Genomic DNA, 17,382 nt, shown 5'->3' on the forward strand with positions numbered 1-17,382 from the left:
TAGGTTCTATGCCACGTGCCATCAAACTGCCTCTTCCACCACCAACTCAACTAGTGTGAACCTCAGACTCAAATCAGACCAATCAGAGTCTCTCTCTGAGAATCGGGCATTGGGGGCCCTGGGAAGGCTTAGAACTGAAAGGCTGGGTAAACCATGCTCTACCTTTACAATGGGCAGAGAGAGCTGGGGAGAGAGAAAGAGAGAGAGGCGTGCAGATCCACAGAGAGCAGACGCCACTCAACCCTGAAGGTGGAGAATGGTCTCCGCTTTCTTTAGTGTCTTAGGAAGGCTGGTTCTGGTTCCTGCTGTAGGATGCCCTGACCTGGCACTGCATCATTTTTTCTCCCTTTCACTTGGGTTAGTTAATAATATTCAAAATAATAATATAATGACAATAATGGCTAATGTTTATTCAAACCTGACCATGTTCCAGACTAAGAGAGTCGCATGCTGCATCAAATTTAGCCCTTCCAACACTGTAATGGGGAAGACCAACCATTGTCACCCATTTACACTTAAGGAAACTGATCTAAGAGATATTACCAAGGTTCCTTTGCTAAGAGGCAATGGAGATGGGATTTAAAACCAGGCTGATGCTCTACAGAGCCTCTATTTTTATTTTCAATAATATACAGCTAACAAAACAGGGTTGACTATCTAACACAAGCCCCTACTATGAGTCAGGCACTGTGCTAAGTGGTCTAGCTCATCTAGCCATTATCTCCACTATGGAAACCTTATTCAACATTTCACTCTATAGAAGCATTCTTAATAATGTTGAAGAGATTCCAGTTTCAAGATGGCAGACTGGGACCCTCTGCAGTCCTCTGCCTTCTATACCAAATGCCTATTATATATAATAGAAAATACACTTAAAAATAAATGTACATCCACATAGGCTTGGAAACCAGAAAGGGGACATTCATTGACCAGAAACTGAGGAGTCCCTAAAAGAAGGAAAGCACTCAGGAAGTCACAGACAACTTAAGAAGTAAAAGCCAGCACAGAAGTTATATCCAGGGTCCTCAAGAGACTCTGCCACAGAGAATAATCAACCACACATCGAAGGAAAGCCAGCACCAAGAAAAGAAACAGCCAACTTTCCTGCCAGAAAAACCCAAACCCAAGGAAACACATGCACAATCAGGAAGGAGCCTTACATATGTTAATAATATATCAATATATTAAATAACCTCAAAGATACAAGGTGCTGCATCTACGAAGTAAAAATACGGATATTTCAAGGGGATTTTTATAATGATGAGAAAATAAACAAAAAAGGGAGGGGGCTATGGTAGTGGGCGAGACAATCTATTCGTCTTACAACCAGATCCACTTTCTTGCTGGAGAGGAAGTTCTCATTTGCAGATACAGATGCTGTTGTGTGCAGCGAGTGTAACAAGAGCAGCTGGAGACAAGGCAGGTCATTGGCCTCACAGACATGGTGGGCAGCCCATGCTGAAATGAACTCAAATTTCCTGCAGAGCGTTTTTACTGCCCTGTGCATCATTTGTGTCCGCTCTCAGCATCCTGCTCCGCAAGCAGCCCCTCACAAATGGGGGTACCCTGAGTTGCAGACCCCAGTGACATCATCAGAGCTAAGCAGAGTAACACATGGTCATTCTTTCCAGCCACACCGTGACATTCCCTCCCATTTCTTAAGCCATCTGAAGGTTCCCTCCCAAACTCTCCAAGTTTCACGAGCACCCAGGTGTACTGGAGTGTCTTGTTAGGGAATATTTTCCTAGCCTGCTTTGGAGGACAACCCTCTTCCAAACAGAGCAATGGGCTAATGGCGTAAAAATGTATCAACTTAAACCATAACATAAATTTGTAAAGGAATTTATAGTTTGCAAAGCTGTTTCCAACGCATTATCTCCTCTGAACCCCACATTAACTGTTTTAAATAGGTAGGGTTTATTATCCCAGTTTAAAAAAGGGTAAAGTAAGCATCCAAGAGGTGGGAACACTCGTGGTTGTCAGAGGTGGAAATGGACCCAGCCCCCCGTTCCTAAACGTCAGCGCTCTCTCCATTTCACTGTGATGGGGTTTAGGCTCCTTCACCAATAGTTCTAACGCAGAAACAGCCGGAGGAACATTTTCTCCTTGAAGTCCTTTGTATAGTAATACGGGGGAATTACTAGAGAACCTCTCTTGATCCTCTTTATTAGAGGATATTTATGTATCAAATATTCCTCAATAGTAGAGTCAACTTTCTACTCACTCAGTGGTCCCTAATGACCATGTTCTCAATTACTTTAGATAAAATAATTTGTCTAGAGTCCAAGAATAAATGTTTCTGTTCATCTCTCTTCCCCCTCCTCAAAATATTTACTGTTCTCTGATAAAAAAATGAAAATAAAAAAGCCACTGCTGGGCAGTGATTGCTGGGTGTGTTAAGGGAGGGGAGGTGGAGAAAGCAATACACGACTACCTAAGCTTGACTTCTGGTCCAGCCATGTGAAATACACAAAGAGATGGCCCTGTGGTTTTCTGCTTTTGTTGCTATTTGCAGGGCTTTATCTCTGTTTGTGACGTGCCAGCTTTCTAGCCCACTGCACAGAGCGATGCCCACCCACAGCCTCACTGCCCACTGCTAGAGTCTTAGCTATGCCACTGTCACTCACATCCCAGTCTTCACATCCAGATATCCTGGCTCGTCCCACCCACATTCTAGTTCACAAACTACACTTAGGTCATTTGGGGGCCCAGGGAATCCCAAGTCCAAAAATCTTGCAGAAGCATGCACTTAGTTATGGGTGCCGGATGTCAGCTCTAGCGTGTCTGACGACACACATGGTCATCATCTATCTTTCGCAAAGCACTCTAAACCCAGGGATTGCAATGATTCCATATGGGTCATATTATAACTGGGAAATACATGGTTGAGAACTTAATATTTCAGACCTTATTTAACTCGGTTGCATCTCATGTTGTAGCCTCTGTCTCTGAACTCCCCTACTCCATCCACCACAAACCCTGACTCCCTGATAGGACAATGACACTGGAGGGAACAACTGCCTGGTTAAACCATGTCCTCAGCTGGGCCTCTTGGAAGGACCACGCTGAGAATGCACTCAGGGCTGGATTCCACCGAACAGAGGGAAAAGACAGGCTTTCCTTCCCACTGAGCCATCAGTGCCACAAATCAGCAGCCTTGATCCCAGCTGTCCCTAGAGGAGGTCATCTGACTGATATGCAAATCCCCAGGGAGAACCAGTGTAGACATGTAGTCATTCAGAGACCACAAACCACTCTGCATTCTAAAGGCCTTAGGGAAACCGTGCACTCCAGCCTGGAATATTATTCCTGTCTCTGAGGGTTGTGGAGAAACTAAAGGAGATGACATCTATAAAAGTACTTGCCCTCTTACTGCTGATCTACTTTCCTTTCTCTCATTTGCTTCCCACCATCTGCCCTCAGTAGAGAATGGTAAAGCACTTTGGCTGCTGAGAAGCTATGCTCTGCCCTCCTGGTCTCCAATTTCTGAGGCAGAGGGGTCAAGGAGCAGCCCAATGAAGTGAGGAGTTCCCATGATGACACCAAGTGCAAGAGTCAAGACAGGTACTCAGAGGCAGGGAAGGGGGCAGAGTGGGACAATGCCAAAGGCTAATGGCTCTCGACTTGGCTGCACACTGAAATCTCCTGGGGAACTTTAAAAAATCCAGATGCCTAGGTCCCCACCCTAGAGACTTCAATGTAATTGGTCTGAAGCAACCTTCCTTCGTCAAAGTTAGAAGATCTCCAAATGCCAGGTGCAGTACTGGCCAGGAAGTGGGGGAGTCTCTGTGGAGCCAAGACCTTTGAGCTGATGCTAGAGGCTCTCCTTGGCTCACTCGGGGTTGGCCAAGGGAGTTCTTGAGCTCCCGTCTCCTAAGGTGCTGGGTGGCATGTCAGGGTCTGTCTAGGTGCCTGGGGTCTATCTGGGTCCCTGTAAGACACTCTCCCATCCACAAGTTGAGCAACATGGCCTTGCAAGAAACTCTACAGAAACCCACTGCTAGCAAGAGAGGGGCTGCGGAATTTGGTTATTTCCAGGAAAGTTTGAAACACACACTTAAATCCACAGAAATTATTTATGGGTGGGTCTGATGCTCCAGAATCTGGGACTTCCTTGTATATCCCAGAAAGCTTAGCTTCTATCCACATTTCATTGTGGACATGAAAAACTCTGCAGGTCTCAAGTAAGTCACTCCCATGGTGTCAGATTTCCTGGGGAGCAACTTCAAAAGTCATTTTCTTTATTGATCCTGAATTGGTTCAAGACAGGATGGAAATGGATAGAAGACAAAAAGGTCAGAAGATCACCCACTTTCAGCCACCCTAAAATTCTCGGTACTAAGAGAAAATTGTTTAGCCACTCTTTTCCCACAGCCAGAACCAGGTTAATCGCTGTATTGCCAGCATCCTCCCCAGCTGGGATAACTGCCCCATGGCCAGCACTGGTCAGGGTAACCCAGAGATCAAAATCTGGCTTGCTATTCCCTGCCTCTCTCCCCAGGTGTTTCATTCATTTGTTCACTCATTCATTCATTCTTCCATTAATCCAACCATCCAGTCATTCCTTCTTTCACTGAACAGCTATTTGTTAAGGGCCAACCTCCACAATGCAGCCAGAATGATCTTAAAAACAGAAGCTGATTGTGCCCCTCCCCTGTGCTGACTCCATCTCTTCAACAGCTCCCCTGGCCCTTGGGGTCAAGCTCCTTGGGGGCTCCCGCCTCCTTCCTCCCTCATCTCAGGTGATACTACCTTTGCTCTCCAGGTACAACCTATGTGGGCTTCTTTCAGTTCTTTACGCACACCCTGGTTTTACTCACCTTGGGCCCTTTCTTTCCCCATGCTGCTTCCAACCACCTGGAATTCTCTTCTCCCCTATTTCCTCCCACTTCCACCGATGATTACAAATTACACCACAGGACTTCAGAACATTTCCCAGTTATTTTCTGGGGCTGTTTGGCTCCCCATGCATTGCTAAGAACTGGTTATTTCCCTCCACACTAGTTGGTTCAGGGAGAATTTCCCTTTCTCTCTCTCCTGGCCCCGGCCTGCTGGCTCTTTCTTGGACAATAGTCACAGACATCATCACGCCATAGGAAAACACACGATAAACATAAGAAACAACTAGAATCCTTTGCTCACCCCTAAGGTCATCCTCTTAGTCAAAATCTGACCTTCTGTAAGGGCTCTATCCTTGACTGTGCCTCTGTCAAAAAAAGTCCCCCAAAGAGCTCCAGAAACCTGCTGTAGACAGACAGTAACTTTATAAAGCAGCCCCAAAAAGGATGTGAGCACCGAAACGGGGCAGTGGGAAGATATATTCCTGATTCCTACAAGAGCCAAAAAGAAAAAGGAAATTCGGAGAATTAGAGTGACAAACTGAAGCTGCTCCCAGTAATCCCACCCAAGTTCAGCTTGATTTTCTAGACTGGCTACGAGACCACAATCTGAAATATCTTTCTCTCTTGTGCACTCAGCTCTACACCCACCCCTTCTCTCCTCACCCCATACATAATAAAATACAAGGACATGAAATAAACACACTGCAGGTTTCCTTCGTGGTACTCTAAAAGCTAAGAAAGAGAGAATGAGAGTGTGAGTTATGGAAAACAACTTTCCTCTCATTTTACTCAGCAGCCGCCCCAAAGTCTCAGCAACATTAAATAAATAAGAATAAAATAAAATAAACCTCCTTAAAAGCCTCTGCAGAATGAATTCTAACCTGAAGGCATCTTAGATGTGAGCTATGACTTACACTAAGTAAGATACTAAAGCAATTTCTTTAGCATCTTAAGTATTACACAGATAGATTTTGGAAGCAAAGTCCAGGAGAGATAGGGAAAGAAGTGGCATGGTAGGTGCTGCATAGGGCCCTTCACCCTGCTCATATTTGTAGGGCACCCTAAATTCCTCTGGGGAAATTCTCTCTCTCCCACTGTGTGCAGGGTTTTCAGGACAGGACCACGAATCAAGGAGCCCCCTCCTATCCTGCAAAGGATCCATGTGGAATCCTGCGGACGCTGGTTCTACGGCTCTTGGAAAGCTGGAAACCAGGAAGCCACATCCCAGTGTGCCAGGTGTGCTCCTGATGCAGAGTTGGGGATGGCGGCGGGAGTGGGGATGGGGGAAAGACGGTTCGAGAACAACTACAGCAACAGCCTCACTTAAGATGCCCTGGGTCACAGGGCCAGTTGGGGTCTCGATCTTCTATGCCTCACTCCCAGACCAGAGCCTGTTCCACGACATCAGGCAGCTCTATCCAGACACTGAGATGCCCAAGCTGCCCACACTCATCTTTCCGGATCACCCCAGTCTCCAGGGCTCCTCCTTGCTCCACACCCCCACAGCGTCTGTTGTCCCTGCCACCCACCTGCCACTTATCAAACGTGCACTGATCTGCAACTCTGTCCTGTACTCCCAACTGAACCAGAAGGCTTTGGAAGGTAAGGCCCTGTCTCCTACCTCTTGGAACGCCACACGGAACCTAGCTAGCACGGTGGTTAAGATGCAACAGTAGAGGGAAGGAGGTCCCCTTAAAATAACACTCTTGTTAAGCAGATAAGGAAAACATCTAACAGATGTGTTATTTTTTTTTTTAAGGCCCCCTTCCAAAGTCTAAAGACATTACTATATAAGGATGCAGTGTCTGCTTCTCCTGGTGTCTGGGCCTCCCTGAGCAGGAGGGACTCGTGGACACAAGTGGACAGTAGATGGCAGTCTGTCACTGCGTGAGCAGTGGCCACGAGAGGCACCCGCTGCAGATAGGGCAGGAGGGAAAAGCAGTGCTTAAGCACCTGGGGCAGATGTCCCTCTCCAGGATGCACCACCGTTTTGCTCTTGGCAGGGATATTTTGGAAAGGTACATGTGCAAGCACAGCTACAAATCCACTAAGCCCCAACACCTGCACAACATTCATCTTCCCCAAAACTGCCCATGAAGGGCTCACAGGGCCCTGGGACTGAGCACCCAAGGCCTTGGGCTTGGTCTGACATTGAGAACTCAGTGAGAAAAGCACTCTCCTGTGTGGGGAAGGCTGTTCACAGACCCAACAGCTTGCTCCCAGACCAAGAGGATTCTCCATCCTCATTCATGCCAACAAATACACTTCAATTGGGAGCCTTGCCTCACCTACCACTAACATTTCCTATCTTTTAAACTGACCTGACTATAACCTGTCTGTCTCCCTCACCTGTTTACAGAGCCTGGTGGTCAGGGCCATGGAGCTCATCTTTGCATCTTCTTCAACATCTAGTACAGAGTCTAATACTTAGCAGCCCCAAAGAAGATGTTTATTGAATAACTTTTTAAAGTGTGTATTGAGTTGCTTTCCAAGTGTCAAGAGAGGGATTGGCCTGGTTCATGCACAATGGAATCTAATTCTCTTTTGTTCAAGAGCCCAAATTTGTAGAAGAGCTAAGCAGGCTAAGATATGGCAGAGGTTGGGGAGAAAGGGGGTCTCTAAAGACAGCAAGAAGGACCTTTCCCGAGGAGCAGGCAGTGAATCTTCAAAATCCCAGCCTTGGGACAGACCAGAGAGACACACAGAGAACTTGGCTCTGAGCCCTTGGCAAGGCGTGTCACCCTCTGACCCCACTTCCTGAAGCTTTCTATCACTGCTGCACAGTCTGAGCTCCCTGATGGCCTGTCATGCACTCATCTGCCCCACACATTTCTATGGCAGACAGTGTTTAAGGTGCTAGGGGACACAAAAGTGAACAGACCGGATTCCTTTCTTCATGGAGCTCATATTCAAGTGAGAAGACAGGAATGCAAATAAAACACATGCTGCACAGTAGTATATAAGTTAAGGGGGCAGGGAAGCTCACCAGAGGCAGTAGTGCTTAAGCAAAGATGTAACACATGATTTCAAGTCCATCAGTGAGTAAGGAGGGGAGAGCATTCTAAACACAACATAAACATTGGATCTATAACAAATTTGAGAATAAACGGATTTCTCTACCACTTATATCATTTCTTCTCTATGTCTGAACCACTTGAAGGTACCCCCTTCTCCATCCATCCACCTATCCATCCATCCATCCATCCATATTTTTCTACTAGCTTCCAATTCCCATGACTTACTGATGAGGCAGGAAAGACTGTAGACATCTCTAGGCCAGGAGCCCCTAACTCTGTCATTTAACAGATGAGGAGAGTGAGACCTGCCGAGGTTCAAAAATGTCCCATAATTGCAGTTAGACTCTGGTAGAGAAAGGGGTGGAGCCTGGTCTCCCTGCTTGTAGTTCAGGATCTTTCTGATTTATCTGACTGAATTCAGCTACCCACAGATAATTTTTTCCCACATAAACCTCTTCCTATTCTCCCAAGTTCCAATCCAAGATCTGCCACAAATCTGGCAGGCTTGCTTCTACAGCACTTTATAAACATGCACTCATCCATATGTTCAATAACTTATCTGGCATCACATAACTTAATTTCCGCCTCCCCCTCCCCCTGCCCTTCTCCCCTCCCCACATTTCTGTACATAACCCTTCCATGAGACTTCCAGCAGAGATACCTGGAAATCCCAGGCACGGGCTTCAGTGAGATACAGGAAGCAGCAGAATCACAGAATATCTGAACAGTCACAACCCAGAGACTCCTGGTTGACCCGCTGAGTCCAGCTCCCTCCTTTTCCAGGAGAGGAAACAGAAACACATGGAAGGCAAGTGATTTGCTCAAAGTCACACAGCTAGTTGGAGTTCTTTCGGGGAGAGATGTGGTAAGCTATTCCGGTTACCAGCTGAGTGTCAGGAGAGTTGAGCTCCTTCTCAGTCATGGAACACACGTGTTGGGAAATCAGGTCACTTTCCAGAGCTCCATTTTCCTCTTGAACTCGGTGGAAGCAGGGAATGTACCCAAGAGCCAACAGGAGTCTGCTAGACTCAGGACGGGACTAATCCCAGACTGTGAACTTGAACCTTATCCCTAAGGAATAACTTGGAGCCAGGGAGGGAGGATATTTTTAAATGCCCCAAGAATATTTTAAAAGCTGGGAGCTTCAAAAGTTGGGGGCTTAGACCTAGAAACAGAGGTGGGAGGGTATGTAAATCACAGGGACCTGGCTATTATCGAAACAACAACAAATACATATATACTCTATGTCAAGGAAAAAGTATCCTTTTAAATGTGAGAAGTTGTTTTATAAAAAGTAAATAAACAAACAAACAAATATATTTGAGCACTTACAATGTTATCGGCATTTGGGCAGTGCTTTGCATTTATTTGTACACTGCAAATACCTTTACGTAACAGAACAGAAGCATCTCTCACATAGCCTTGGAGCTATGTGCCCGGTAGTGGAGGTAGGAGAATTAGCAGAGGGAGAAGGAAAAACAAGTGCCTTTAGTCATACCCTTTGAAAGGACAGCAACACTGCAAGAACCCCTTTGGTTTCCTGACTTCAGGTACTACCCAGACTATGGCATGCAGCAGGCAAATGCCAGGGCTGGAGGATGGCACAGCTGCTCTGCTCTCCAACAAACAGAGCCCGAGGATCCAGCCCGCAGCAGCAGCCCCTTCTCCCAACTTCCCAGCGAGAAATCCATTTAACTTTGGCCCCAGTCTAAATGGAGGTGCAATTGTTAGGAGCTCCCTAGCCTATCAGAGAAAGCCATTTTCCAGATTCTGAAGAGACGAACTTCATGTACTCCACTCGCACTCTCTTTCACTTTGATTATGTGCAAGCCTCATCCCAGGATTCAAGAATGCTGGGACCTACCACCTATCGTGGGTGTGTGGATCAAAACCAGATGTCCAGCTCCAATCTCACCAAGTTTACAAGGAAGCAATTGTGGCTTATATCAATACCCCCATTCCGGAAGGGCAGTTTCCCTTGTCAACAGAAGGGGAAGTAAAAAAGAAGGGTGGATGGAAGTTAAGACAGGTCTGACACATGCTTGCCAGCAGGTGGCTCGAAAACCTAAACATTTGTCTTGCATATTAAAATGAGCCTTCCAGTGGAGCAGGGTACCCTGTGGGGTGACAGACTTTGTAGAAGTCTATCAAACCAGCTCCTGTCTGGATGACATCATAGACTACAGAGAACAGAATCTGACTGGCAGGTAGTGGACTTGGGATGACCACAGGCTTCAGGCTGGAAATTCAGCGCATCAATATCTACAACACAACATCAGTAGTGTGACCATGGGCATATCACTTAACCTCATGTAACCTCAGTCTCCCCATCATAAATGGCATTATTTTGAGCACTGAAATAATGGCATACAGTACTTGTAATAATTCCTGCCACTTAGAAAGTACTCAAATGTTAACTATCATCATCATCAATCATCTTAAAAGTGGGTGCTTATCTTCATCAGATACACGGATGTTGAAAGGAATTGGCAAGGAAGCTGTATGGTTAACACCAGGTCTCCCACAAAGTTGAACCCAACCCCTTCCAGCTTTTTACACACTGTGCAGGCTAAGCTAATGCTGTGAGCATTCTTGGCCAAAACTAAAACTACGGCAAATTCTTTGCATGCGTTTCTGCCTTTGACTCATCCCGTTCCCCAAAGATAAGAACCAGAGCTCATTAAGGGTGTGCCAAGAGGCACTCCAAGCAAGGCCTATTAGTGCTGATTGAGTAGGAGGATGGGGCTACTGTAGACTCCTAGAAGGGTGGGGCTGGAATGGGATGTCAAGAGCTAACTCAAGCCCTTCTTTTCACAGATGGGGAGATCAAGGCCTGGAGAAAATATCCAGGGTCACACAATCACAGTAACTAGTGACAGAACCAAGTCTCCATCCTGGTCACCTACCTCCAAGTCAGCAGGCTTCCTGCTGCCCCATGCTGCTGAACTTCACCTTAGCCTGGGATCTCTTGAGAGCAGTAAGCTGCCTTTTGCTCCTAAAGTTTGGCCCTGAATGTGAAAACCTTAATCCTTTCAAATTCCCTGATTAAATAAACCTGTAAAGGATTTTGGATTCAAAAAAAAAACAAACAAAAAAAACAGGGAGCAATCACAACAGACCACACCAAATTTCACTTCCAAATCTGCTACTCCCCAGCTAAAGCAGTTTGAGTTAGGGGTTCTTGCTGTGAGATGCCCAGAGCACAGTCAGCCTTTGGTGATTTCCAACTAAGACTGTTTGAGAAGGATGTGAGCCTAGATGTGCACATAGAACAGCACGTGCATTCTGACACTCCCCCACCCCTCCGGGGGTCAGACGCTCTGCAACCACTTGGTATTTTCTGGTAAATTGAAAGGCTGAGTTATGGAAAACTGTCGAAGGAAAAAAAATAGTTTAAAGATCTTGGGCCATCCGCATATGCTCCCAAAGGTTCTGAAGTAAATCCTTCAAAAAGGTTCTCTTTATCCAGCCTTGAATTTAATAGAAATCTATAGGCAGGGGTGAGATGCCATTTACACTGGCCTGAAACTTCTTAAAAGCACATGCACTCCCATGTGCAAACAATTTGAAAGAAGTTGCCCCCACTTTTTCTCCAAGCTGCTCACCTGCAAGATGTCTGACTCTCATACCTTCTGCGAGCCTCTGATGGTGAGAAAAGCAGTAAGGTAACAATCCAATCTGAGGCGGGCTTTCATGCACCCACCACTGATGATGTCAGCTCTACAAATACCACCTGCCTCCCCAGGGTGCTCCTGTGCTCATGTGCCCCCCAGCATGCAAGCTTGCATCCTGTGACATGCCTGTCCATGCACAGAGTCCATCCACAGACCTTATCGGCAGCACCATATGGGGCTCAGGCTTGTCTCCAGAAGATTTGGTCCTTCTCCAACATATTCAATTTTAAATAAAACTAAATCTAAAGCCCTAGCAAGGGTCAAGAGTTCAACATCCCCAATGCCAGAAATTGCCTAGCTTATTAATGAGTAAAACAGCAGCTGGTAAGGACTTCAAGAAGGGTGGTGGGTTTTAAAGATCTCTGCCAGCTGAATCCCTCCTCTTGGTTCTAGCCCACATGCGATTGCATTCCCTCCAGTTTAGGTGTGAACCTTGTAGTGCTCGTGAAAGGGTCTGGAGAAGCCTGCAGAAGAAGCCACCTGCTGCATCCTGAATGGAGGGGTAGATGATCTGATACATCTGGGGGTGGAACTGCAGAGATGGGAAATGTTATGTAATTAAACGCTGCTGGCCTGTCCCGACTGGGGAATGTGAACCCGTCAGCAGTGACCTCTTCCAATCAACTTAATTGGCCCACTCTCGCCAAGAAAAGCAAAGAATTGGTTTAGTGCCTCATGGAAATAGCTCAGCTCCTGCCTATTTATGGCCACTGAACTCAAGGATGGGAGCCAGAGTCTGAGCCAGGAGTTGACAGCCTGTGCTAACTTCTGGGAGAACTCGGAGATTTCTGTGGGTTTCTTGTCCCACTGTCTCCTTATCTCTGAGACAAGTGGCTGTCCCCAACTTCACCAGGCACAAAGCATTCCACAAATCCAAAGTCCATGCACTCCTCTCACCAGGCGGGTTCTTGCCTGCCAAGGATCCAAAGTCTAGAGAAGAGCAGGCCTTGACAGTAACCCAGAATGACTGGACTGTGCTACTCTTTTATTCAAATGGTGCCTATGACAAGTGCAATTACTATTTTTTCTGTTCTCAAGGTCACATATGTTTGGCCTTGTGGTCTGCATAGTTGGTGTTAAACAACAAGAAAATGTCTGTCTCTGATAATTAAGAACATTGATTTTTGGACCACCTTTCTTCTGAATAGTTCAAAGGCCTTTTATGGATATAGATTTCCATCAACTATACTTGAGGTTGGCTACCTCCATTTTATGGATGAGTAAACTGAGACAGCAGCATCAAGGCTATTTTATCAACTTTCATTGTAAAGGAGAAGAGGTACAGATCCCATTTTTACAGGGGCTTACTTACAAGCTAGCGCATGTTATCAATTAAACTTCCCCTGTGGGTAATGCTCTGTGCTCCTAAACCCACCAAGCATTGACTGGGGGGAAAGAGCAGTGAACTTTCCTCCTGATTGAATCACAAAAGACACTGTCGTTTTACAAAAATAGGAAGTAGGGTCTCAGAGAGATTCATAAATGGTCCCAAAGTCACACTGCCCCAAAGTGGCAAAACTGGACTAGAATCAAGGCATTCCAATCAGGAGTTTTCCATTTCACCAGTTTTTAGAAATATGTACCACTAGCCCTTCAGACCAATAATCACATCCCTATTTTGTGACAATTACCACCTATCTCTAGGTGTATCTCTTACAGAAATATATTTCTCCTAAAAATAAAATAGAGCCTCAAGAAGACATGGCTCTAATTTCATGAATTCAAAAACGCCATCAGTCAGTTATAGTTCCCCCAAATATGCACCCTCACACTATCAGAGCCTAATAAAAAGGGGTTCCCATCACCTGGTCCAGCCAGGCAGGTACACACATTACAAAAGCACACCCTTCACCCTGCCCGCATCCGGCTGCCTCACTAGCAACCTCAGGGTGTGAGCCCCAAGCAACTTCACCCACCCCTCACTCCTCAAACAAAACCCAAATGCTCCCCAAGAGTACAGCCCTCCTTTTATCTACACTTCTTTTTTCCATCTAAAATACACATCTGAGCATCCAAGACAATTTCCAGCCTTCCTCAGACATGAAGATTTCCTGTGAATTCCTTGTAAAAACCCCACCCCCTCACAAGAGTCAGAATATACACCCCTTCTATCCAGTTTTCTCCCAGTTACTTTTTTTCTAGCCCCATGGTGTGCACACACGGGTACCAATGCATACACACACGCACATACAAATGCGTACACACTCGCATCTCAGGTTAGCTTTGCACTCACAGCCCAGAAAACATCAAAGATTAACAAAAACACCTCATCTTCTCTGGTCACCCTTCTCCAGCTCCACATGTCGAGTCTTTACTCCTGCTTTAAGCATGCGCTGCACACGCTGGGAAACTCAATCCTCAAATGTATCTGGGCCCTGTATTTAGACCTGGAGGGTAGCAGCCCCCAATTCCCAAACCCCATATCCTACAAGAAACAGTAACACCCTCCAGCTCCCTCCCAAGCCCACAAAACTGTATGTTACCCCTATCTTTATGTCCCACTTTTTACAAAACAACAGATATATTTCCTGTCAGCTTCCCTTAGGCCCCCAGGATCCATAAACATCTGTAGAAACTGCATTACAGAAACCTTCAGGAAACCTCAACTAGCACTGCACTCTCCTCCTTGCTCCTGGCAAAACTGCAGCGGTCAGCTGAGTCCAGAGAAGTAATTTTTCCAGGGCACTGTGCCATGCCCCAGTACCCAGCAGTGGGCTGAGCATCCGGTAGGCATTCTATCAATTTTGATTGATAATCAATATTAATTGGTGACAGTGAATTCCTCTATTAAATAAGAAACCCATCATACAACATTGGACAACCCACATCCCTGCCATGAGGCTCGCAAAATATCCTCACTCACTGCAAACTTCTCCCTGTCCCCTACCAACATACAAAGCCTTTTCTCTCTAAATGTACAACCCTGGTTTTAAACCTTCTCCAATTCCCTCCTCTCTGGGGAACAAGAAAAAAAGGCAGACACCAATGCAGCAGCCTCGCCTACAATTCTTTATCCCTCCATAGAGTGAGTCCGTACTCTTCTATCCCACACATGCCCCACAAGCCAGCCCAGCCGAATTTCCCAGCGCACACTCATAAAGTTCACACTCTGCTGTCCTCAGAGATACTCTTCCCCCACCCCAACACACACACATCCCCTTGATAATCCTCAGGCGCCCAACCTTCCACACACATCCACCTTCCTCTCACACGCACAGCCGCCCTCCCACACCACACCCACTGCATGCGTCTGTGCAGGCACGCACAAGCCATCTGTCTTCAACACACTACCTCTCCTCCTGCTCTGATACCCTTCGTGGGCACAGATTTCTCACGAGCTACACCTATGTTCCCACATGCTCTCAGCTCCAGCTATTCCCACATATGCCCACCCCACAGACACCTCCAAAACACACACTCCGCAGCAGCAGAACATGGGGCAGCTCCTGCTCTCGTGCCCCACTTCGTCCCCCCCTTCCCCCCACACACACCCTCACATGCCTGCCCATCCTTCCCTGATCCACAGAACACCCAAGCGTCACAATCTCCCTCCCTGGGAAAGCAGAGACCCCATCACACAGAACCAAATCCTCCACTCAGCTCAGTACAGTCCTCACCAACGCCAAACCTTACACACTCTCTCTAGAGAGGGCAAACACCAGCCGACTTCCTGCTTCCCTCCAACACTGCTCAGGGCAGCTGGCTTGCTTGTCATCTCCTCCTCACTCCCAACTCCATACCTGGCTCTATGTGCTTGAGCCCGAGATAGAGAAGGTTGAATTCTTCCTTCTCAACTTTCTTTGTGCAACACTTCAGAAAGGAATTGGGAGTGGGAGGGGGGGCAACTTTAGTATGCTGGAACTTTCTGTGTGTTGTGGAAATAGAACCAATTGAAACGCTCCCTCTGTGTTACAACTTTCTCCCATCCTGAAGTTTGGGACAGAGAGCTCAGATGTTTTGCTCACTTGCTCTTTTGCAAAGCGGGAAAGAGGGCTTTCTTTATTAAAAGGCAGGTCTCCCAGCACATTCTGTAGTAAGGCGGCGGAGGCACACCCACCCCCTCTTAGTCTCTCTTCCCCTCCCCCACCAGCCCCTCCGCCCCCTCTTCTTCAGGCACATAAACAAGTCCACAGACGCACAGTCCCCCGAGCTCTCCAGAGTGGAGCATGCCGCGCGGGCTGCGTCCAAAAAGCTGCCTCCACTCCGACTCGGAACGTGCAGCTCGCCACCAGAGGTCGAGGCAAGGCGGTCTTACTACGTGTTTCCTCTACCTGGAATCCCACCCGAGTCACGGATCCGATGAGCGGATCTTTTCTAGTCAACAGTCCCCACCGCGTTCGGCGCAGGGGTTTCAGTTCCGTGCATCTGAAGCGCAGATGAGGAACGCAGCAGCCGAGCTCTGGCAAAGGAGCGGCGCCTCCTCGCCGCGCACCTACTCGGGCCCGAAACCGACAAGCAGTGTGCCCCATCCCAGCCCCGCCGCCACACGCACCCCGGTCCCGAACCTTCAACTTCCAAGGGTCCCAAATTTCATTAGGAGCATCCGCCATTGAGTTGAGCGCTGGGGCAATGGCACAATTTGGTTCATTGTGGGCTTTCTGAACTCCGACCTCGATTCGCGGATCCCCGCGGTCCTCGGCTTCCCACACCTCGGTTTCAAGTTCCTAGAAGGGGCTCCGAGAATCCGCGAGGCACACCCCCACGGATGGCCCGGCCCCCGTGCCCACCACTCTCCAGTGGGGTCCCAGATATGCGGGCCGCGCGAGGAACTCCAACATCAAAGCAGAGACCCAGGATGGCGGAGCGGCGGGGTGGCTGCTGGCCCAGGAGAGCCGGGGGGGGGCGCAGGGTCGTTTCCGAGGGAGCTTTCGGCGGAGGCAGGGGGAACTCCAGTGCAGGTACGCGATGCAGGGCCAGGAATCCCAGCTCCTCAAACTGGGAAGCCAGCGGTCCCGAGCTCCGCGTGCCCTCCCCCCAGCCCTTGCCGGGGCCCGGGATGGGGGGCCGTGCAGAGAGCCCGGCGCGGAGGGGAGTTGGGTACGGGGCGCGCGCCGGGGGAGCTGCTGCGGCACCCTAGTCTCCTCCCCGCCCGGAGTCTGTTTGCCAAACGCTTTTGTTACAGGAAGGGCGGGGAGTTTTCGCAGGAGAAGCAGACAAGAGTGTTTGGGGGGTGTTGGGGGAGTGGGTGGGAGGGAGCAGCTCTGTTGAATCTCTTTCCTGCCCTTCCGTCGTCCCTATTTCCAATCCTGGTCCCTTAAACCTGATCACTTTCCCAGATTGAGGGAGGCTTCTCGGGCAGCCGAAGGAAGAGAGAGAGGAGGTGGAAAGGGTGTCGGTGTGTGCGAGCGTGTGTGTGGGGAGGGGGTGGCTGCGCCGCGGCCTCCGCAGATCCCAGCGCAAACTTCAGGGCAGGCACCAGCCGGGGAAAGTGAGTGAGCGCGGCGCAGTGGGGGTGGGGCGGGGTGCGGAGTTGGGAGCCCCTCGCACCAATGCACTGAAGACCTACCCCCGCCCCACCCCAGGACCTGCCCACCCTCCACGCCAGCCTTCCCTTACCGCGGCAGAAGTAACCATGGCATCCGTGTGACTGTTTCCAGGGACGTCGACATGAAGAGAAAGGTGGACGCGAGCTCGGTCATTCAAAGTCTCCCCCGCCCCGCCGCCGCCGCCGCCACCACCACCACCCAGCAGGGGCAAAAAGGGAGGAAAGAAGAAAAAAAAGGGTAGAAAGTAGTTGCGCCGGGCTCTCTCGCGGGGGCCGTGCGCGGAGCTGTTCGGTAGGGAAAGGAGCCTTCAACTCTGAGTCCCGCGAACATAATCTGCGCGGTTATAACCAGCCAACCCGGCCAG

The 17,382-nt window shown here is 48.4% G+C and overlaps 1 protein-coding gene across 2 annotated transcripts in view; it reads right to left on the minus strand.

Moving 5' to 3' along the window:
* The window catches only part of NTF3 (neurotrophin 3), a 65,540-nt gene extending 48,362 nt beyond the window's left edge, over positions 1-17,178 (minus strand). Inside the window, exon 1 of one of the 2 annotated variants that reach the window (XM_037846867.1) lies at positions 17,089-17,178. In XM_037846867.1, coding sequence (XP_037702795.1) covers positions 17,089-17,106 — 18 coding nt within the window. In that variant the 5' untranslated portion in view covers positions 17,107-17,178. Of the gene's footprint in view, positions 1-16,024; positions 16,044-17,088 lie in introns of those variants that run through there. The other variant, XM_037846868.1, reaches the window with a different exon arrangement.
* Positions 17,179-17,382: the final 204 nt, after the last annotated feature.

Source organism: Choloepus didactylus, chromosome 8, assembly GCF_015220235.1.
Source record: "Choloepus didactylus isolate mChoDid1 chromosome 8, mChoDid1.pri, whole genome shotgun sequence".
In the NCBI taxonomy this organism is placed as follows: Eukaryota; Metazoa; Chordata; class Mammalia; order Pilosa; family Megalonychidae; genus Choloepus; species Choloepus didactylus.